The following is a 22,327-nucleotide window of genomic DNA, read 5'->3' as shown; positions in this document are numbered from 1 at the left end:
TACTTTTCACAGCAATGTGTTTGGACTTGTCATAGCAGGAAAAGCACAGCTATAGCTAATAATGTTGATGATGGCTCCATTCCCATTAAAGTGTCCTTCTCCATGCCAGTGAGGAAACAGACATCATAGCAGGGTCACAGAACTGAACCAAACAAAGGGATTGACACCTCTGTCATTAATATTAATTACACCTGTGCTTTTCCTGCTATGACAACAAAATGTCTGCTGTGAAAAAGGTGCATAGAGAAGGAAGCATCTGCATTTAAGTCTAAACACCCAATGAGCAGTGCAGCAGCAGTTTGCAGAGTTATATGCACAGGTGTAGATTTACCCTTGAAATGACTTGAAAACAATAAGAGAGACAATTTAAGTGTAAAATGGACTTTATCACATTCACATTGCATTAAATCTCAATTTGATAATTACATAAGATACATAAGGGGGGTGATGTTCACATGTTCCTTCAGTACATTAATTCATTTGATTCAGAGTGTTCTGTATACTCCCACACACACACACACACACACGTTTAAACATACTCTCAAGACTGCATTTGATCTAAAAATTGCCCTGAAATGCTACAAGACTGCTTCAATGTCGAAGTGAACTGAAATTAAGTACCCTGTGAACTGGTGAAAACAGCACAATTTAGAATTTCTTTTTTTGTGACAAATGACTGCAGGTAAATAAATCTGGTTCATATGGTCAAATTTCCAACAACAAATGGTCATATGACATAAGCAATGATAAACCTCCCTGTAATCTTCAGTGGAATATTTGACCCTCTACACATCCAATGAGTTCAGAAGTAGTACTTAAGATGTTGACAGCATGAAAGTGTACTAAAATAATACCAGTATTTTTTAAGCTCGCTGATCAGGGTTAACAAATTACACTTAATGAGCTCACATTGGTTGTGCAAATGTAAATATTCTACAAAAGTGACAAACACACTAAAATAACTGTAAGTGAATATGGCTGACAGTCTTAAGTAGTAACAGAATCATAGCACGGCTTACAGCAGCCGACTGTAAACCCTGAATACACTACAAGGGTTTGTTTTGATCATTACTCAGTGAAAAGATGTAATACCTTTTTTTTGCAAATCTAAATTAGTTTATGGAGAGATAAGCTTTCTTTAACATCTTAAAGACATGTGATAAAACTTTAAAAACTAGAAGTCTCTCAAACATAAAAGTGTGTATTATTTTTTCCCAAGTACTGACTTCCATCCAATATGGACCTAAAGAAAAATAAATCTAAAAAACCCCCAAAACATCCAAGGCATCAAAAATATAGTGAGACACCATGAACAGACAACTCAAAATATCAACCAGAATAGCTGAGCATCATTTAAAGCATACATAATGTCTTGCCAACATAAAAAATATGGAGTGTAGAGGACATTGATAGCTATTTGTGATTCTGTATTTACACTTCATAATGAATCTCTGAAAAAACAAGAGACATTTTTGCACCCAAAAATAAATGGATGCCACACTGATGTGATTTGACCAGTTGAACTACCAAACCCACGAAGCACAGATCGGGTCAAGGGACTCTTCATCAGAATAAAAATAAGTGGATTTCTCAATCATAATAATTTCACCTATAATTCTCTAATACTATCTTGAAAAAAATACAATGCATTCAATGAAAATATTCCAGGTGGATAATCATTCTTTCTTAACTAACTAACACACACACACACACACACACACACACACACACACACTTAAACAGTTAAACCAGAGGCGTGTAGAAAATACATTTTAAGTGGTTAACCACAGAGGAGCCGACAGATGTGTGTAACCTCTGTACAACAGCAGCAGCATCTCTCCCCCTTTGACTGTCTTTGATGAGGAGGAGACTCCATCTTGGGCATCACTGGAAATTCAACTTGTTTTGCACCAAATCCAGCACACAGCCTTAATATACATACAGTATCAGCTTAGCCTCAGAGGCAAAACGTTGTGGTAAAGGAGGGGAAGCATCCTGTACTGGTTTTTCTACTCAGGTAGATAGACGGGGCAGAACTTAGTCTCTCAGTGTGAATCTCTCAGGACCTCTGTGAGGGTTCCCAATTATCCTCACACACCAAATCCCCAGCAGTGACAAAGGCCAGAAATGTTTTGGTGGTGTAGTTTCTCTCTTCCCTCCTCCATCCCCAGGAGGCTGCCTCAAGATACAGAGGACATGTCCAGAATGAGGATGTTCTGCACAGCAAGTCTTACCTTACAAATAATGTGCTATATGTCAAAGCCCACTTCCTCCTAACTGCTCCGACACAGAATGTGATTAAGGCTCATCGTTTTTTTTTTAAAGGAGCAGATCTGATTTTGTCTCAGATTTTAGGTCCCTGCTCATCCAAAAATGTTTCCCGCTTGAAGAAGACACTGTTCACCACACTGTATAGTAAATTGGATCCTCTGGTGGAAAGGATAGGTCAGGATATACTTCTGGTAAAAGAAAGCGAAGAGAAAAGGGGAAATAAAATCTAAATGAGTTGCTGATTATACAGTCCCTCAATGTGATGAAAAATAATTTTTTTTTTGAAATTTCACACAGCAATCAACATTAACATATTACTGATATTCTCAAAATTCAAAATAAACACAACCAGTCCCAGAAAATAATGAGCTCTAAATTTGATGCATTGGTTACAGGAAGTGGGTCGGTATCATTTATCCTGACTACTTTCTTGTTTGTTTTAGCGGCAGCTGCTTGGTCATCTGTCCCGAAAATCTACCTCTTTAATAAATAGTAGAAAAATAAGCTTTTTTTCTTCTTTAAAGTGTTTCTTTCTATATTTATGTGAAATGTTTCCATACTTTGAAGTTCACAGACACTCATGAAAATGTCTTCTCAAACCATGTAGTGGCCAGCAGTTACTCCTTTGGATAATGGCCGCAACTTTCAGAGAAAACCAACTGAGCAGTGTCTATCTGCAGAACCAAGAAGTTTTCACAAATGAAAGGAGTGCTCTGTTGCCCCCATGCCCCTCACCACAAGTGGGCTTAGTGGGGAAACAACGTGTGACGGCTGGAATAGGGCTTTGGGGCAAAAGGGGTCAAATCAGCATTTATATTTCTATGTTAATTTGATTATCCAACAGTTTGCTCTGGCCTTCCACGTGAAAAGGAAGATGTCTGTCCTCCCTCAAGTTTCAAGTTGTCTCCTCTCCTCAATGACTGGGCTCAAACAGCTTTTTTGTTTGCTGCCAAAGGTGTGCTCTTACAGAGTCCTGAATGCCAAATTCATTCAGAATCCCATTTGGTTATTTTTACTGGCCCAGGTCTGGTAATTTTCAGTGTATGTAAAAATGTGTACACTTGTCAGATTTTGCACTGGGGTTAAAAAAAACGTTGAGATGGAGATGTTGGCACAATGACACCATGAGGCTAATACTCATATTAAGCTAAACATCCATTCATGGCAGAGGTCCCAGCGACCCAGTGACACTGTGTTTGAGTCCAGCTGTGGCTTTTCTCCCCCTCAGTCCATCCTGACACAACTACTGTGCGCTGTCTAATCAAGCAAAAATGTTTTTAAAAATAGTCTTTAATTAAAAAAAAAATGTTCCAACCCTGGCAGGAGGGTGAATGCCGCACTGAAGATCAGCACTCTGCGTCCACACTGTGCACGGTGACCGCAGCCTGCAGGTGGTGTGTGTGCAGCGGGTGGTGGTGTGTATGCGTGTGCCGGTATGGGTGAAACTTGTGGCTGAGCAATGCGGCAGTCTGAGGAGGCGTGTCCAGGTCGAGGTCATCATCGTGGTTACCAACGTCGACACCGGCCGAGAGCGGATCGTTGTTTCCAGGTGGATTCTCACTGTCCTCCTGCGGACTCATGGTGCTGTAGCCTGGAGACAAAAAAAGACGCAAAAGTTGGGATGACTGGACTTGTTTATAAACTCTTTTCCCAAAAACAAAACCTTCAAGTGATTTCCCAGACAAAATCTTCCTAATCCTGCTGCAAAGTAATGATTAAACTTAAAACTAAAGTGCAAACAAATAAAACGTCCTGGAAAAGAATATATTTGAAGATTTTACCTCAAAAACCAACACAAAGTTTTCATGGTTAAAAAAAACAGTGCAACATAATGCAACAACATATTACATACTGTAGGATGCCTTATTCTGGCACTGAGTTAGGGATTAAAGCAAATATAAAAGAACAGTTACTGTACATGTGTACTAGTCTTGCATAGCTGCAGAACATTAAAAAGAAATGAAATGACACCATAAAAGAAACTATTCAGTAAATGACACCCTCCAGTCAGACATTCAACACAGAAAAACTAATGTGAATACATGGTAACACACACAATGTTTCTGAAAGCAGTACAAGCTCTTCGATGGCATACTGACAACTAAATATCCCCACTGGGCATTTTTTGCTCCTTTTTTTCAGCTTTTGCATACAATTTGAAAAAAAGAAGCATACATATTTATGACCACTTTTCCACACATCTTGCACATACGTTTAGCCTGAGGAGATGGAAACATAAGCCAACATGGCAGTTATGATACATTGGCAAATGGAGCAGTGGGAGGGCAGTCCTGCTGTCATTAAAAAGGATTACTGGGTCAGAGAATAAGTAAATAAAGGTTGAACACAAACAGGCAAAATTTGTTTTTTCTACTGATGAAAGTGTATAATGTGCCAAATTTAGTTCCAAATTTGTGAAGATTGAGATTACTAATAATGTACTTGTTCAAAGCTTCCAGCATCTAATTTAATGAAAAACTGTAGGCTCTGGGTTTATTTGGTTTGCTTAATTTTTTTCAACTGAACTCAAATATGACATAACCCTTCATCTAGCGAGTAGGTTTCATCACCGCCAGGGCCTTGAAATTCATCTGAAACACACGGTAAATAAAAAAAATATTTGGGAGTAACTGATCTGGAAATAACCCCATTTTCCTTAATTTCTTAAGTGTGATCTTTTTCATATATAAGTGACACCAGCAACATGCTGCACGATGGAAACATTATTACAGTCGGGCAAATAACCCGTTTTGGATGATGAAACATTTAACCTCCACTGAACTGAATTGAGTGATTTAGGGAGCATGTGTGTCTGTGTGTCATATGTCTGTGGCATGTAGTGAGAAGGTGGTGGTTGAAGTATTTGTGTAAGTTTGTGTGACCTTGGGTCATATCTATCTACAAACAACCTTTTCTATCATCCAAACAACATCTGAACCATCAAGTAAACATATCTGATATCTTCTTCTGTGGGCTTTAGGAGTTCATGTTAGCCAGCAGGAACCTTGTTTTGTATTGGCTATCCCCAAGCACGTGCTTAATCCTCAACAAAGCCAAACTACTCATACACATAACTAATTGTCTACAGCCATGCTAGCAGCTCTGCGGAGCTATACCTATGCACAGCGGTGCTTGGAGAAAAATGCTATATGTCAGCATGCTAACATGTTCACAATGAAAATGCTAATGTGCTGTGCAGATTTTTTTTGTTAACCATGTAAACTAACATTATTGCTAATTAGCATGGCCAACAGGAAAGGTATTTTGTCATAAACCAAAGCATTGAAAAAATTAAAGTTTTGACCCGACGATAGCGCTACAGAAAACGTCTGGGGATCACCAAAGTTATTACAGTTCATCCTGATGTGGACTTAAATGTCTGCACATACATGGCAATCCATACAACAGTGAGTAGAGTAGTAAAGATTTTTTTGGTGTGTACCAAAGTGGTGGAGCAGACCAACCAACTGACAGATGGAACAGCAATGAACTTTGCTTTTCTCACGTTCTTCCTGTCATGTTTAGTGGTGTATGCCATGTGATGCATGTCATATAAACACACAAACCACAACTGTTTTATTTACTTATTTAATGAAATGTATGAAATTAATTGTTCTTAAGTAATTTATTTGTAGCTTTGGCAATATTGTTGTTATACATTCATGCCAATAAAGCTGATGTGAATTTGAATTTAATAGAGGGTAATGCATGTCCAACAAAGAGACGTAAAAAAAGTAAATGTCCTCTACGTCTCACTGAGGGTGTCCTAAAATCCTCTGTACTAGAGTCAAACTGAGAAGTACGCTCAGAAATGTCGCTCCCTGATTCTCAGAAGATAAGCCGGGCTTTGATACCAAAGGAAAGAAAGCTGACAAAGAAAAGGAGAGACAGACAAATGAGCAGATGAAGTGACAAGGAGAGGAAAAAAAGGAGGGTTGACAGAGAGAAGGAGAAAGGAAGGGATTAAAAGAAAAGAGAGGGATGGAAACTTCAGTACAGTTTATCCCCTCTTTTCCCCAAAGCAAGAGCCAGAGTTTCAGGCAGGTCTACATCAAACTGTCCAGTTGACATTTTTTTAGCTGCACCAGATGAGAAAGCAAATCCCTCTTAATGGCAATGGATGTGGACAGACCAGATAACAACTATGTTATTGCACCATGGAGACTTTTACTTTAATAAAAGCTAGAGACAAGACAAGTCTAAATCCTGGGAACAAGTCCTGGACAGTCTACTGACAGTTAAAAGACAAAATTCAGTAACAAGCTGAAAGTTACCATTTTATTTAAAGGAATTGTTGGACAAATTTTATAAACTTATTCACCTTCTTGCCAAGCGTTAGAGAAGGTCAATATCATCCTCATGTCTGTGCATTGAGTACCAGCAGCTGGCAAGCTTAGCTTACATAATGACTGGAAACAGGCTCCGTCCAAAGGTTAAAGCTCACTAATTACCCCACTATATCTCATTTGTTTAATAAATTTAAAAACCTAAGTGTAAAAATCTCAGTTTGTGCTTTCAATGGGGTTATGTGCCGCACGACGCATTTCTTGGCCAGGAGCAGTAACTGAGAGTGGTATCTATCTTTACATCTAACGCTGTGTGTCCCAAAATTATTGCTTTAACTGTCAATTTTATCTTTAGGATCTATAACAGAGTGCCCCTATCCAGAAATGATACAAAATCTGACTATTAAATATAATCTATTTCATTTCTGCTTTTTTTTTTTCATAAGTTGGTGTCAAGATTACCTTCGCAGACAGGTCGGGAAGTATGTGACTCCTACATGATTTTTGTAATTTCTGTTATTTTGAAGATGATGATATCTGCCTCTTTCACTTTCTAGATAGTAATTATACGGTACATAGCAGTTGCAAGTATAAACATAAACTTCATAATGTTAGGGTGTGTAGTTGTATGTTATATTTTATATGTATGCATGTCGGATGCACAGTATTCATTATAAAATGGGCAGATCATTGCCTGTAAATTAATATTGCAGCTCAAACCAGCACTGTCAAACAGCACTCTGTATGTGCATCACTCACTCAACAGATTTAAGGCTCTGATCCTTCGGTGATCTGCATGTAGCTTTTGTGTATGTGTGTGTATGTTTGTGTGTGTGTGTGTGTTTTATTATACCCTTAAGCAGTACGAGTGAGTGAATTTCAGTAGGAGGGGCACCTTTGACCAAGCAGAGAGGAGCAGCAACACTGATACATCAACTTGGTAATGAATTTGTTTTAATCCCTGATGGACTAACACCCCCTCTTTCCATTATTTCAAACTCATCTTCCTTCCTGTCCCTGTCCTCTTGCCCTTGCATTTCACTCTTATTTCCCCTCTTTCATCATTTTTGCATCTCTACATCTCTCCACTTGTCCTCCATTTGCAGATTTTTCTTTCCTATTCCCAGTTACATAACATGTTAGTCATGTGATAGTCATTCCTGTCCATTTATGAGGACAACTCTTTATTAGCCAGTGTGAAGCACTGTGTTATGCTCTCTCTTTAATCATTTCATCTGAAAGAGAATTCAGATGATACTCTGTATCAAAAACTTTACTTTGACACATTTCTTCTGTGGCTGGGCAATCTTCTAAAAATGTCATTATATAAAATATTTTCTTTCATATTTAGAATTATATTAACATCAGAATCAGAATTTTAAAATGTGTTATGTTTTCTGCACATCTCCTGCATAGCTCTAACAAATTAAAACTAATTCTCCCCATTTTCCTACAGCTCTATCTCACATCTTCATATCCTCTATTGTTTAACAGCTATACTGTACAAAACATGCAGCTGACAAGCTTTTGCTCGTGTCTTTGTTTCACTTTAGCCCACTCTCCTCTCTTCATCCTTGTTCTCTCTGTCATCATCAGTTATGCAACAAGTATTGGAGACACTCGTTGCCAGGAAGTGGAGTGATGCCATATGTAGGTGGTAAGAGCCCGTGTGGGTGAAACTGTCCATCCACGCTCATAGAGTGTCAGACTTACAAGTTCTACAAACAGTTACAGCGAACATGAGCAGCTCTCCCAGAGCTAGATGCGAGAAAACAAGGTTCTCAGCTGTGATATAATGGAAAGAACAAGCCAGGAGCTGAACCAGTGCCAAAGAAATGAAAGCTAACTGTGGATTTGAGACTGTGCTGTAACACTGATTTAAAACGATGATACCTAAGCCCCAAATTAAATTATCCTTATTTTAGAGAAACTAAACTTAATTTCATGTACTTTTCGTTTCTCTGGGCCTGGGTCACTGTGGCACAAGTTAAAGTAAGGTAACCCAGTGGAGACCTGGGTTCAACTCCCCACTGTGAACCATCCACCATTGTGTCCCTGAGCAAGACACTTAACCCCTCGTTGCTCCAGAGGCGTGCGACCTCTGACATATAAAGCAGCTGTAAGTCGCATTGGATAAAAGCGTCAGCTAAATGAATTAATGTAAATATGTAAATGTAACCCAGACTTCTTCCCACATCTTCTAGATCTTCTTGGGGTATCCCAAAATGTTCCCAGGCCAGATGGGATATGTACACTCTCCAGATATGTACACTGCTTCTCAGCTGGTCGTGTTCAGAAATCTTCTTGATTAGATGCCTAAACCTTAACTGCCTCCTTTCAACACAAAGGAGCAGCAGCACTTCTACAAGACCCTCACCCAACCTGTGACTCCTAATCCAGGAGTTCTGTTCCAGTTCAGTTCTGTTGGTGTGATGTACAGAGATGACCCCACATGGTTAGACTGACATTATAATTTCAAATGTACAGTATTGTAGCTGTGCTTACACCACAGAACTAATGTGGTTAATACTGCTATTTTATGGAGTGCGGGAATCGATGGGCCAGTTTTGTAACCACTGAATGATTCATTTTCCAGATACCAGATTATTTTAGACTGAACTCTTAAACTGATGATACACAGAGCAACTTTTAGAGCAATCGTGCAGGGCAACGTTGCCGTCAATGGTAATGAGTAAAGATTACTACCGTAATCCCCTTACCCCACCACTCCGCCACCCTGCCCGCACCTAGCAAGACTGCCCAGCAACATTGCTCAAAAAGTTGCCCCATGTATCATCAGCTTTAGCTGTGCAAAAATAACATGACATGGAGGCAAATATTGGCCAGTTGCAAGAGTAACCTCCGTGGGGAGCTGATCAGGATGATGTTAAAGTTAAAGCTGTATCAAAATGAATCAACAATGCTAGACATTAGGCTATTTTTCTACAAAACAATACCATACAATTTTTTGTTGGTGCTTCTTCTTTTCACTTAGTTGTCACTTCTTCAACAACTGGCATGTATTTTAAAATATATTCAGTCAAGTAAGAAAGGAGTTTATGATCTCATCATACAGAGTATGTTGAGGAATATTAATTCTATAAATAGTTTTACTTTGACATAGCATTACTGGCATTATCAGATGAAACCTTCTTCTTTCCATCAATGCTCATGTCCTGGATGACATAATACGTTGCACACAACTTGTGCGTTTTCTGGAAACTTCCCCATCTCTTAATTATCTGTCTTACCATGGTCACTCTCTGTCCCAGATCGTCCCCAGTACCTCCGTCTCCTTTCAGGAGTGTGAGTGTGCCTCTCAATCACCGCAGCAATGAATCGAGTATTACTGACTGAAAGTGAAGAGAACAAACATCAACACAAAGCCCCTGTTTAGTAATTAAATACTCGCAGTGTCACAAGTCCTAGACAAAAACAAATAAAACACTAATTACTTTCATCGTTAGTATTCAAACCCTGTATTCAAATGTTCTGTGGCATTAAAGATAATGTTGTTTATGTCAATGAGATATCAAACCCTACTTACTGATTCCTCTGTCCTCATGGCTGTCTTCATCCCTCTCATCTCTTTCATTATCCAGGTTGGACATTCTCACTGACATTTCTGGAGCAGCAGGGAGGTAAAGGAGAAAGGAATAAGAAAAATGCCAAGAAGAGACAGATGCTATTACGAAATATTACAAGCACTGATATGTACACAGGGTTTCTTTATCCAAGACCAGTTCGTTTTAGATTGAGTTGATATCTCTACAGGGTTTACAGTTGATATTCCTTTTAGCTCTTTAGCCGAGATAATAAGCTGTGTACAGTGTTAGCCAGAAGAAAGGCTAGTTTTTGTGTGTGTGCATAGATATACAAGGGTTCAGTTTGTAGAAAAGTGGGGCTACACATGCTGTACTTCAAGCTACTTTTATTCTTTCTTTTGACCGTGTGTGTGTGTGTTGCTGGTACAATCTGCAGCTGCAGAAGAGACTGTACAAACCTCCTGACACACATTGAGTGTAGCGACTTTATGAGCCAATTCCTCAGGCTAATGATTGTGATAACGTAGCCACACTTTCCACCATCCATTCCAAGTTGTTTACCAAACTATCAGCCTGAAAGTGTCCTGGACTCAAGAGTTTTAATGAGGTTGTAATCTTGTTTGATGTTTTTGTCAATAACGCTGAGTAATTACACAAATCATGCAGCAGCAGCTGCTGCCACATGATGCTAATGTCAGCTGTTTAGCTCCAGCAGCACTGCTTGTTAATCATGCTACTTTTTGTTTCTTCCTTTGATATTTAAAAAATGCCAGTGTGAAGGTTAATACAATCAACTGCAGTACCAAACTTATTTCCATTGTTGCTAGTTTTTTTCGGCCCTTCAGGCCAACCAGTGGGTATATAAGATACAGAAAGATAAACTACAAATTATTCTGTGGTTTTACTTTGTTTATGGTCCCTCTATTGCACAGAAATGTATTATTGACAAAATAACTGTAATAATTTACTTAAATTTCACTGACCTTTAAGTTGAAAGGTTTCACTTAAAAATGTGTATTTGAGAGACAGAGTTCATCCATCAGTCCTACCCTGTGCTGCCAGTGGTGACATGTGCTGGTGTGAACGCCTGTGGATCTGGTGTCTGTATGCATACACAGCCAACACCAACACCATGATGCATCCCATAATGCCCCCGGCGACTGGACCCACAGGGGCACTCTTGATCATGTTCAGAGATGCCACCTCTTCATCTGTGGTAGAAAGAGAGAAGAAGAAAGAATAGGCAGAAGGTTGTTTAAAGACGTTACAAAGGATGTCAGATGGCTCAAGAAATGACAATTCAGCAAGCCAATATGAAACAGCTTGGGCTCAGATCCTAACTCATGCTGTGATGCAGAGATGTTTTCTACTTCGCATCTATTCTCTGTGAGTGAAATACCAAAAAATAAAAATAAAAATGAGAACAGAACCAAAGAAAAATAACCAAGGAACAGAAAAGTTTCAGTCAATCATAAATATTGGTTGATCTACAAATAACATTTCTGCTGTCCCAAAGATCCTAGAAATAATTACACTTTTTACTTTGTATCATTTTGTATATTCATATCTATCTATCTATCTATCTATCTATCTATATATAGATAGATAAGGACAGACAGTCCTGATCATGAAGGATCCCCAGGAGTGAACAATCCCATCCAACTATCGGCCAATAACTTGCTCAGAAGGGAATGGGCAGACCAATCCGTGCACCGCCTGGATTGACAACAAGAAAGCCTACGACTCAATGCCACATACATGTAAATGCTCCATATTTGTATAGCGCCTTTCTAGTCTTTTTGAAAGCGCTTTTACACTACATCTGCATTCACCAATCACTCACATTTATACACTGAGCCTAAGTGCTCAAACAGAACACACACATTCATACACTGGCGGAACCAGTATCTTCAGTATCTTGCCCAAGGACACTTCGACATGCAGCCTGGAGGAGCTGGGGATTGAATCGCCGACCTTCCGATTAACGGGCAACATCTCTACCTCCTGAGCCCGGATACTGGAATGCTTGGAAATGTACAAAATCAACAGGACACTAATAGCCTTCATCAAGAACTCAATAAGGCTGTGGAAAACAAGTCTGGAAGCCAACTCAAAGCCAATTGCACAAGTCACCATTAAGTGTAGCATATACCAAGGTGATGCACTATCCCCCCGCTGCTGTTCTGCATAGGCCTGAACCCCCTCAGCCAGATCATCACAAAGACTGGCTACGGTTACCGGTTCCGAAGTGGAACAACCATCAGTCACCTCCTCTACATGGATGACATCAAGCTGTATGCCAGAAATGAGCGAGACCTCGACTCACTGATCCACACTACCTGGATCTACAGCAATGACATTGGAATGTCGTTCGGACTGGACAAGTGTGGTCGCATGGTATCAAAAAGAGGGAAAATGATCAGAACCGAGGGGGTTGAACTACCAGAAGGCCACATTGTAGATGTTCAGGACAGCTACAAATACCTTGGGGTGCCGCAGGCTAACGGAAACCATGAAGAGGCAACATGGAAGTCCGCTACAGCCCATTACCTGCAGTGGCTGGAAAAGGCTGCACTAAAGGACAGCACAGAAGCACTAATCATGGCAGCACAAGAACAGGAACTCAGTACAAGATCAATAGAGGCTGGAGTCTACCACACCAGGCAGGACTGTGCAAGGATGCCCCTGAGTCAGTACAGCACATAACAGCAGGGTGTAAGATGCAGGCAGGAAGTGTGTACATGGAAGACCATAACCAGGTAGCTGGCATAGTGTACAGGAACATCTGCCATGAGTATGGGCTGGAAGTTCCAAGGTCAAAATGAAAGACAGCTCCTAAGGTAGTTGAGAATGACCGAGCTAAGATCCTGTGGGACTTCAAGATCCAGACAGACAAACTGGTAATAGCTAACCAACCAGACATCGTGTTGATCGACAAACAGTAGAAGAAGGCAGTAGTGATAGATGATGGTAATTGGAGCACTGGGGGCTGTGACCCCCAAACTGGGAGAGTGGCTACAGCAGATTCCAGGTAAAACATCAGATGTCTCTGTCCAGAAGAGTGCAGTCCTAGGAACAGCTAAGATACTGCGCAGAACCCTCAAACTCCCAGGTCTCTGGTAGAAGACCCAAGCTTGAGGATGACATATACCACCCCGCAAGGGGTGAGAGGGGGATTTTTTATATATATTTAAAAAATCCCCCTCTCACCCTCCATAGATGGATAGATAGATGTAGAGCTTGATTTATATCCACATTTAACTCACCAAGGAGTCCCAGGCCATCTGCATAGGGACTCTTTGCGCCAACGATTCCCCCAAAACACTCCTTCTGCAGGGCACAGTATGGCTTGTCGAGATGAGTCTTACCATCACTGTCCACCATGCACCACTCACAGTCCAACACGCCAAAACAGTCACTGAAACAGAGCCCAGAATATAGAGATCAAAACAGATTGTTAAAGAGCAAACACTTAAAAAAGCTTAGATGTTTTTTTTAAAAATGGGAGACAAAAGGGATCATTTTTCAAAAATACTCAGGAAAGAAAGTAAATGTACCTACATTTAGTCTATTCATTTTAGTGAAATCTGACAGGAATTCAGCAATGTATTATAAATATATATAGACAAAGGCAGTGATTTTAAAAGCTTGTTATTTCTTTCACAGTGCATTACAGTAGATTCTCTAGTTTTAATTCTATAGTAACGTACAATTTAAAATTTGAGCACATTAGAAAAGGGACACTCTTCTCACTTCCCATTTATTACCACTGGGAGGCACTGTGCAACATTCTTATTAGTTGGCCATCTAACTATTTTAAGTACATCCTATGCCTCATGGTATATAGGCCTGTAAGAGTAGATTGGTATATACATCATACATGGATTGGGATATTTATTAAACCTGCTAATGTGTGCAGTTTAAAGTGTATACCTGCTAGTGTATCTCTGGCTACAGAGAGTGTTGATACACTGGGGCAGAGTATCATGCAGACTTGGATCAATCACATTCAGACTGACTGGCTCCTGATGCACTTCACAGCTAGGGTTTCTGTACAACAAACACACATGGTGAAAATACAGTAAGGTGCAGATCCAGCTGACGACATCCGTCCAAATCCTACAGTGAAACATAATTACACTTAGAAATACAGCATATTTGACATAAAAAGAAGAATCCATTGAAGGAAAGCCTCCAGCATGTCAATTTATGCAAAGCAACTCAACAAAGGACAAACATCAATGCTGCTTGACACAAAACAGAAGAAAAACTGACAGTGAAAAATGATAATTGCATGTCTTCCTGAAATAAAGGAATTGGCATTTGAAACACTGATGTGATGTCAAAGACTGCTGATAGTTGATGAAAGAAGATGGGTGAAACAGAGAGAGAGAGAGAGAGAGAGAGAGAGAGAGAGAGAGCGAGAGATGTGTGAGAGAGACAGGACCAGGACTGAAAGGACAAAAGAGACAGTGACAGAGAAAGAAGTGTGGAAAATCCCACAAACTTTTACAAAGCTCCTAAAATGCAGGACACGTCCATGTCCACAATTCAAATGATATTAACAGGAATATCAGTGTTTCCTCTAGGACCCCCCCCCATGAAATGAAATGTTTTCCAATGAAAAATATGTAATTTCACATCATATTGGGCCATTATTTTCTCCATATCTCTGAACAAATAGTTGTAAAAGCTAGAGCTGATAATAAATAAACAACACCCAAAGATCAGTCTACTGGAGGAACTACAGCCTTTAGATCTGGAGAAAGTAATTTGGTTGGTTCTGTTGCTCCACAGTGATTTTACAGTGATGGCATGTAGCATGTTTAGCGCATCACCCCCTAAGCCTTTACGCAGGAAAACCCTGTTAATATTACCTCAGAATCATTATAGATAGGACTGTTCATGTTTGCCTTTTGTGTCTTCATTTTACAGCTTCTGACATTTATCTGTAGACATTAATATAAAAAATAGGCAAAATGAGAAACCTCCTCCCTTCTGAGGTGCATTTTATTTGCACATTAAAATACAAAAAGAAACGTCTCCTCATTAGCTTAAAAGGACTAGTTTGCATCACTAATTAGCTTTACTAAGCTCAGCTCCTCCAGTCACCTCCATCCTTTCTTTTCCAAAACCACTTTTTCAGACTGAAAAATAATTTGATCAGTCTGTACAGGACAGAGCTGCAGGCTACAGTTTAGTCTAAGTTTATACCTGATGTTCTCAACATTGGACAAGTAGGCAGTAATAAAATACAGCTTCCAGTTACATTTTATAAATCGAGCTAATGTTAAGTTACATAGCAGCTATGTAGCTGCTGTAGAAACTTTCCTGCTCAGCTGCGCAGTCTGAAGGGGAGGGGGGATGTTAGCTAACTTAGCGCTAACTGGCTTCACTTTTCCAGCAGGTGGGAAACAACAGACTTTTCTTGGTCTTGAGAAGCTAACACAATGTAACAGACGCCGCACATTTACTGCAGAATATTTTCCTCAGCTCGCGTTCACCGTCACTTTCTGCCGCTCGGACAATCAAACACTCGCTACGCACCTCCCGATTCAGAGTTACGCTGCTCTTATAACAGCATCTGTCACTTATGTTCTGCATAGAACGAGGAGAGGAAGCGAGCCGAGCACTGAGTGCTGCCGTGCTCGCACAGTGTGCGAGTGGAAACATTTGTAGCGCATAGTTTAATGATCGTGAGAAATTTTATTAGTGGTGGCCGTGATTCCGCAGCGGCACACAATAGAGGAAACACTGAATATGAAAGGGAGTTGGAAATCTGTGAATTTGCAAATGCTACTATCACGTACAAAGGACGAAAAAAGAATTTTGGCAAATCTGACACTGTATGAAAAGTGCAAACACTACTGACGATAAGTTTTGAAAAGTTTATTTTATATCCGAGATACCATATACTGAGCAAGTGATGTTGCTGCTTTGTAATGACAAAAAAAGGATACAACAAATCTATATTTGTATATTTTAAATGCTGTACAATGCAATCTTGCCTTTAGCATGCTAACTTTTTGCATTCATAATTACAGCAAAATATTAAATAACAGGACATGCAAGTGCTTTCACGTGAATGTTAGTTAAACAGTTAAACAGAGGACCCCTTTTTATTTGTTTTAACATCTCATTCTATGGAGACAAAATCTGTCTGGGTTGACTGACAGCTCTATCACTGCAACATGGCATGATATACACACCAAGATTGGTAAATTATGGCATTGCTATTTATATTTAGATAACAAGCTTAGTCTATTTTCCATTTCACAAAGAGTTTGAAACAATTTAATTTAAAATCCTACTAGTACAAACTATGTTTTTTTCTGACTTCTCTTATTATTTACACTAATTGTATGCAATATGACCCTTCATGCTAAGCTACACTTAGTATAATTCACAAGCAATGTAGAATTCATCAATATAAATTTAAAGAAGGGGGCAATGTGGCTCAGACATGTCTTGCACTGACCTGTTTTCAGCATTGGTGAGGTTGCCAGTACACTCATTGACCTCCAGGGGGCACTCACATGGACATTCACATTCATTTTGCTCCATTCTGAAAAACACAGTTACATGTTGAGTGAGAAACATTCTCGTCATAGTTCACTGTAATGTTATATTGTGAACATTTTATTTGCCTTTTGGTCAAGTAATAACTATTTTTACACATCCATCCTCATTTGTGATGTTTCATTAGCTGAGCTTCTGTTTGATTATGGTGCAATTGTATACACAATTCACAAAATCTATACTGACCCTGCTGCAGAATTATACGATCAGATCTGGAAATTTACTAAAGGCGAGATGTTTGCCTTGTGATCTTGTTGAACAAGCATGCATAACATCAAATCTATTCTTAAATAATTTACAAGAGGATCATCTTATGTTAGCAGCACTCCAAAGTGCCTGACAGTTACAACAGTGAATCCCTCATGAGTGTGTGCATAAAGGAGAAACCTGTGGCAGTTGAGACAGAGCCGGTCCACAGTGCTGCAGGCGCAGAACGCCAGGGAGTCACACGTCTCGTTGACGATACCAGCAAAGGCGTTTGTGCCGGGGATTCGGGTCAGGCGGTACTTGGAACAATGGCTACCATGGACCAGGTTGGTTAGGTCACCCTAAAACAGAGACATATCATCAACATGTCATCCCACTGGATATCTGTTTAAGAAACATATTTTAAAGAACTTTATAGCCAATCTAGTTTATCAAAAACAAGAAAATAAAAGAAAAAGTTTAGAACTCTTCACAATTGCCTATAATTAATTAAAAAAAAAAAACAGAATTGATAAACAGAGAACATAAACATTCATTAAAACTAACTAGTAGAGAGACATGTTAGATGAAATGTAACAACAATGTAATAACTTTAAAGCAGTAGAACTTAAACTGGGATAATATTCTCTCAGAATTTCTAATTACACTGTAATGTAACCCACTGTAGTTTTGATAGAATTATAGTATCCAGGAAGACTTAAAGGTTGCAACACCAATAATCACCACAAGGAAGCAGTGTTATACTACCACATATTGCTTATAAATGCCTGGAGGATTGTATTTGTGTCCTGTCTGAATCAGTGTTCCTGTGCAGTCATTCATGCGTCCAGTTAGCTCATGTTTTTCTGACATACCATTATGCTGGTGTTGAACTTGTAGAAGCGCTGCACCGTGCGGTCACTGAAGCTGTTACACAGGTTTTTCTTGACAAAATTTGGATGGTTCAGGATGTCATTAGCCACCAGCGGCTCCTGCCATCAAAAAGACAGGACGACAAAATGAGAAATTAAAGAAAAATAAGCATGGAAGGAAGGAAGCTCATGGTGATCATTAAAGGGTATATTTATGGTTTGCTATGCAAATGTTTGTCGTAACCTACAATGACATCATTCTGCATTTATCTCATATTAGTACTTTTCTGAAAATACTGATACACATTTGGCACTGGTTAAAGTCATATTTATTATAAACATTACTCTTAACGTTGTTATTATGGATTTTTTTATTTTATTTGTATAATAAACAGAGGTCCTTTACCTTGTGTGTGATGTGCTGTTGTTCTGCAGGGGCATGACCTTTGGGGTCAATGAGAGTGGGGTGAGCTACAAGGTACCCTCTGTCCTCCATTATGAAGCACCTACAATGTACACACAAATTATGCAATTCATTGAGGGTTGAAGACAAAGGGTTGGTTAGGACCAAGAAAATACATGTACACTTACATTAGAGTCATACCAGTTCTCATTCATCAATTATTGACCACTTTTTTTATACATCCCTCTTTTCTCCTAGTGCTTAATTTAACTTCAGCCTGCATAATACAGCTCCATTCTACTTCCCTCTACTCCTTTTTAGCAGTATCTGGCTACTGCTTCTCTCTACTCCACACCCCCTTTGGGCTAATCCTGTTTTATATGGCTACTGAACACCAACAGAAAGAGCATGGAGGAAGTGGAGGGGGGTGATGGGATGGGACTTGGAGAGGAGGGGGTGGAAGAAAAAGGATAATGGGGAAATAAACAAAAAAGGGAAACATAAAAGCTGAAGAATGAATGTAGGACTGAGACAGCAGCAACGTCACATCTCCAGCAGGAATGCCATCATAATCAGCTTATCTCTTCTTCCCTTTCATTTTTCTTCATCTCTCTGCAAATTTAATTTTCGCTCAGTAAAACATAAGTTTAGCCACCCTCCAAATAAATTCTGGGATAAAGGAAAAAGAAGAAAAGATATGCATGAAGAACAGAAGATTAAAAAAAGAAGACAATTCAGCCAACCATTTCAATCTATCCTCTTCCTACCTGATCTTGTTGCCCTTGTCCTGGTTGCAGATGGGCAGCAGGTCCAGCAGGACCTTATAGAAGTAGCGTAGAGTGAAGTCTATACCCATCACTGCAATAGCATAACCAGGGGCCATCTGAGAGCTAATGACAGAGAAGCAGACAGAGAGAGAAAATGAAAAGAGCACAAAAAACATCACAAAAGATATTTTACTATACTTTTTAAATGATGTGGAAAAAGTTAAACTGTTCTGGTAAATTGTTTGCTGTGATTGTGTGTTAACACTGTATGCTGACCGAAGTAATTATCAGTTACATCGTACAGTCCTTAGTTCACACCTCTACTGACCTTTAGGATAATATAAATGTTTACACTCCAGCTAAAAGATAATTCCATTCTTCTCTTCAAACCGGTGTTTACACACACTAGACTGTGCAATGTTATGCTCACTGAGCCCGTCATCAACACACTAATCCTAGCTTATCAAACACACAGATACTGAATGTTTATGTGTATACTCAAATTTGCATGGACCATACTGCTATGGTGGTTGCATTTGGAGCTCACACAACTAGAGGGATAAACACTTTAATCTTGGCCACAATTACAGGCTTCTTAAAGCCTCCAACTCAAAGAGGCTGTGTCCAAAACATCTATAAAAATTGGCCGAAGCACTGGGGTGGAACATTTCACTTCAGGGCTCAATGAGGTGGTTGGAATAGAGTGGCTTGCTTGGGGGGCCCCTTTGGAAGAGCAGATACTTGAAGATAACTGTGACTGGACCCCAGACCATTTGGTTGAGGGATATTATGTCACTCACTACGCAGCTCTAAAGCAAAAATGGTCAACTAATCTCCTACAAATTATCTCTGGTCTTCAGAGACAGTGCGCTCTGCTGAAACAACTTCCGGGCTGAGAGCCTAACAGCCCACACTGATGTCTTGGCTCATAAGAACAGTGAATCTGTTTATGAGCAATATCTAATACGGATAGCTGATCATTTTATTGCCATTATGTAAAAATTCACACAAATTTGTTAAGTGTGAAATGCTTAAAGCTGCAATAACTCTTAATTTTTTTTGTGCCACTTTTGGGCAGTGGAAACAACACATCACCAGAAGTTAAACAGCTGCTTATTTACACATCCAGCAGACACAGAGCAACATTATCATTCATTTGAAATTGTGTTTCTGACCACCTGGCAAACACAAGTCCAATATTCACTCTCTTTTAGATTTTGTGGTCTCTACCTGCTTCTGAGGGAAATATCTGGTTCATTAGCTGCTCCACTGTGTTCACCAGCTAGTCGCTAGTAGTTGTGTTTTTAGAGCCTTTATGCTGAAAACAGCTGCCTCTTTATGAGAGCGGTTGGAGTGAATGAAAACAGTAATGTTTTGAGCCAGACAGCTAAACAAAGAGTTCAATCTCAAATACAGGATGACGACACATACGTTGTTTCCTTCTTTCCTTAGATTTTCTTGAATTAGCTGCTTCATCCTTACATAACAAGTCTAAGTGGAACTGGACCACAATCAGAAAAGCTGTCTCCTAATGAGGTTTGCCGTATTTATGTCCTGTTTCACTTTTCTTTTAAAACCACTGAAATGTAACGTTGTGACTTGCTAAAACAGTGTACAACAGTAGCACAAACAGAGAAGAGTCATAAAGTTAGTGAACTGACTCAGCAATGTCAGTTACACAGCAGTATCTGTCTAAAGTTTGCCAACAACCTAACATTAGCCAGAATAAGCTACTGGTCATATGAAACCAAGTAAACCTGTAGCAGCAAAAGAATAGAGAAAGTATTGAATTGAGAAAGGCTGAGTTTTACTGCTAGTGACTACAACTTTTCATTTGTAAGATGGAGATTATGTTATTTCTTCTTTAAAAAGTTACACAGTCTCACTTTAAAATTAGCATTTTTATTCTGCAGCTACTTATTCAGCAAGACACTTCATTTGTATGAGCTGATTTCCTCTGGCGCAGTAAAAAATGAGATGTCAGAGAGGGTTTACTATGGTAAAAAAAAATACATCTTCTTACCTGGAAGCATGGATGGTGTGGCTAATGGTGACAACATAGCCCGCCCCACCCACATCAAGGTACGGTCCAGTGAAGGTGATGAGGCCGGGGTTAGCCACAGCATGCTGGTACCTACACAATACATTACACAGGCAGAAGGTTATTTTGACAGTCTTCATTTTTCCTCGCTAACAAAGTAAATTAAATATGACAGGAATTCTTGCTCTCAGCTTTATCTGATTAATCTAAATACTATTTCAGAGTATATACAGGAATCTTGAAGTAAAATTCAATACCTTTTTAAGACTTTTTCAACATATTTTAAGACTGCCGCGCTACTTTGAGCTGTAACCGATTAAATCAGCCACACACCTTTAAAAGGGAAATTTTTGAGTTTTTAAAAGGAATTTAAATATATTTATAACATATTTATTGCCTATATGTCATCAGGTTGGTACGCCACCTAAAAATTGAGGCATTCACCAACTTTCTCAGTTGCCTATAACAGCCTGTATGGACCAACAGTTTTCTATGTGAAGGACTGGTCAGATTTGATGAGAAAAGCAACTGTCTTACATAAGATATGACGTTTATGTACGCAACATTACAGTAAATCATGTGAAACACAGTGTGATTTTGTGTTTTAGTTGGTTTAAACTAGATAATGTAAGCTTGCCTGCAATCATATGTGATAACCTTCATTGACCACTTGATCAATACAACAAAATTCAAATAGGGCAGGAGGGAACAAAGATGAAGAGAATAAACTGAGTGATGAATAACTTAAGTACTGTAGGCTGTGTAGCACAGGCACAACCTGGAGGAAGAACTAGTCTAAATGACTGTATTAGTATAATATTATAACATTAAATTAAAAGTATATTGTTAATGTAATAGTAAACTTTAAGTTTGATATTAATATATTCATTATGTTACTATATTCAATATAATTTCATATAATAGTATATAACTTACCACTAGTATAATATTAATTCAAATTACAGCTGTTTCAGTTTGGGGTTGTTTTTTTATTCATTAACTTTGTGCAAGAAAAATGCTCTAGGCTACGTGATAGTCTCCAACCTTGATTTTGATCAGGCTACTAACTCATCAATAATCATAACCGTTTATGCAGAACAATGAGTTCAACATCGATGATCAGTTTGCTGCAGCACGCTCTATCCAGGCTGTGATTGATCTGTTCACAAAAACTGACACTGACGAGAGCATCGACTTTATGAAAAGTTGAATGTGTTTTAATAAAAGGCACCGATTTAGCTAAATAGCCAGCTAACATTAGCCAAACCCACACGCTCCTTGAATTTTCCCTGTTGTCTTCTGTCTTACCGCATCTCGCTCTTGTTTTTCAGGAACGGGGCTGTTCAGGTGGCCACAGAGCGAACGGCCAACCGGGTT

At 39.2% G+C, this 22,327-nt stretch overlaps 1 protein-coding gene across 1 annotated transcript in view; it reads right to left on the bottom strand.

Annotated features, from left to right (window-relative positions):
• Positions 1–365: 365 nt before the first annotated feature.
• cachd1 (cache domain containing 1) overlaps positions 366–22,327 on the bottom strand; it is a 94,708-nt gene continuing 72,746 nt past the window's right edge. The window contains exons 16-27 of the mRNA XM_038715316.1: positions 20,933–21,043; positions 18,910–19,032; positions 18,146–18,245; positions 17,743–17,859; positions 17,069–17,229; positions 16,581–16,667; positions 14,036–14,152; positions 13,369–13,520; positions 11,152–11,313; positions 10,105–10,182; positions 9,809–9,910; positions 366–3,862 (exon numbers count right to left, since the gene is read on the bottom strand). Coding sequence (XP_038571244.1) covers positions 3,618–3,862; positions 9,809–9,910; positions 10,105–10,182; positions 11,152–11,313; positions 13,369–13,520; positions 14,036–14,152; positions 16,581–16,667; positions 17,069–17,229; positions 17,743–17,859; positions 18,146–18,245; positions 18,910–19,032; positions 20,933–21,043 — 1,555 coding nt within the window. The 3' untranslated portion in view covers positions 366–3,617. The remainder of the gene's footprint in view (positions 3,863–9,808; positions 9,911–10,104; positions 10,183–11,151; positions 11,314–13,368; positions 13,521–14,035; positions 14,153–16,580; positions 16,668–17,068; positions 17,230–17,742; positions 17,860–18,145; positions 18,246–18,909; positions 19,033–20,932; positions 21,044–22,327) is intronic.

Source organism: Micropterus salmoides, unplaced genomic scaffold, assembly GCF_014851395.1.
Source record: "Micropterus salmoides isolate LMB-PRFRI ecotype aquatic unplaced genomic scaffold, ASM1485139v1 Ms_hic_scaffold_13, whole genome shotgun sequence".
Classification (NCBI taxonomy): Eukaryota; Metazoa; Chordata; class Actinopteri; order Centrarchiformes; family Centrarchidae; genus Micropterus; species Micropterus salmoides.
The sequence above is the reverse complement of the archived record's forward strand: the minus strand, read 5'-3'. Positions and strand labels throughout refer to the sequence as shown.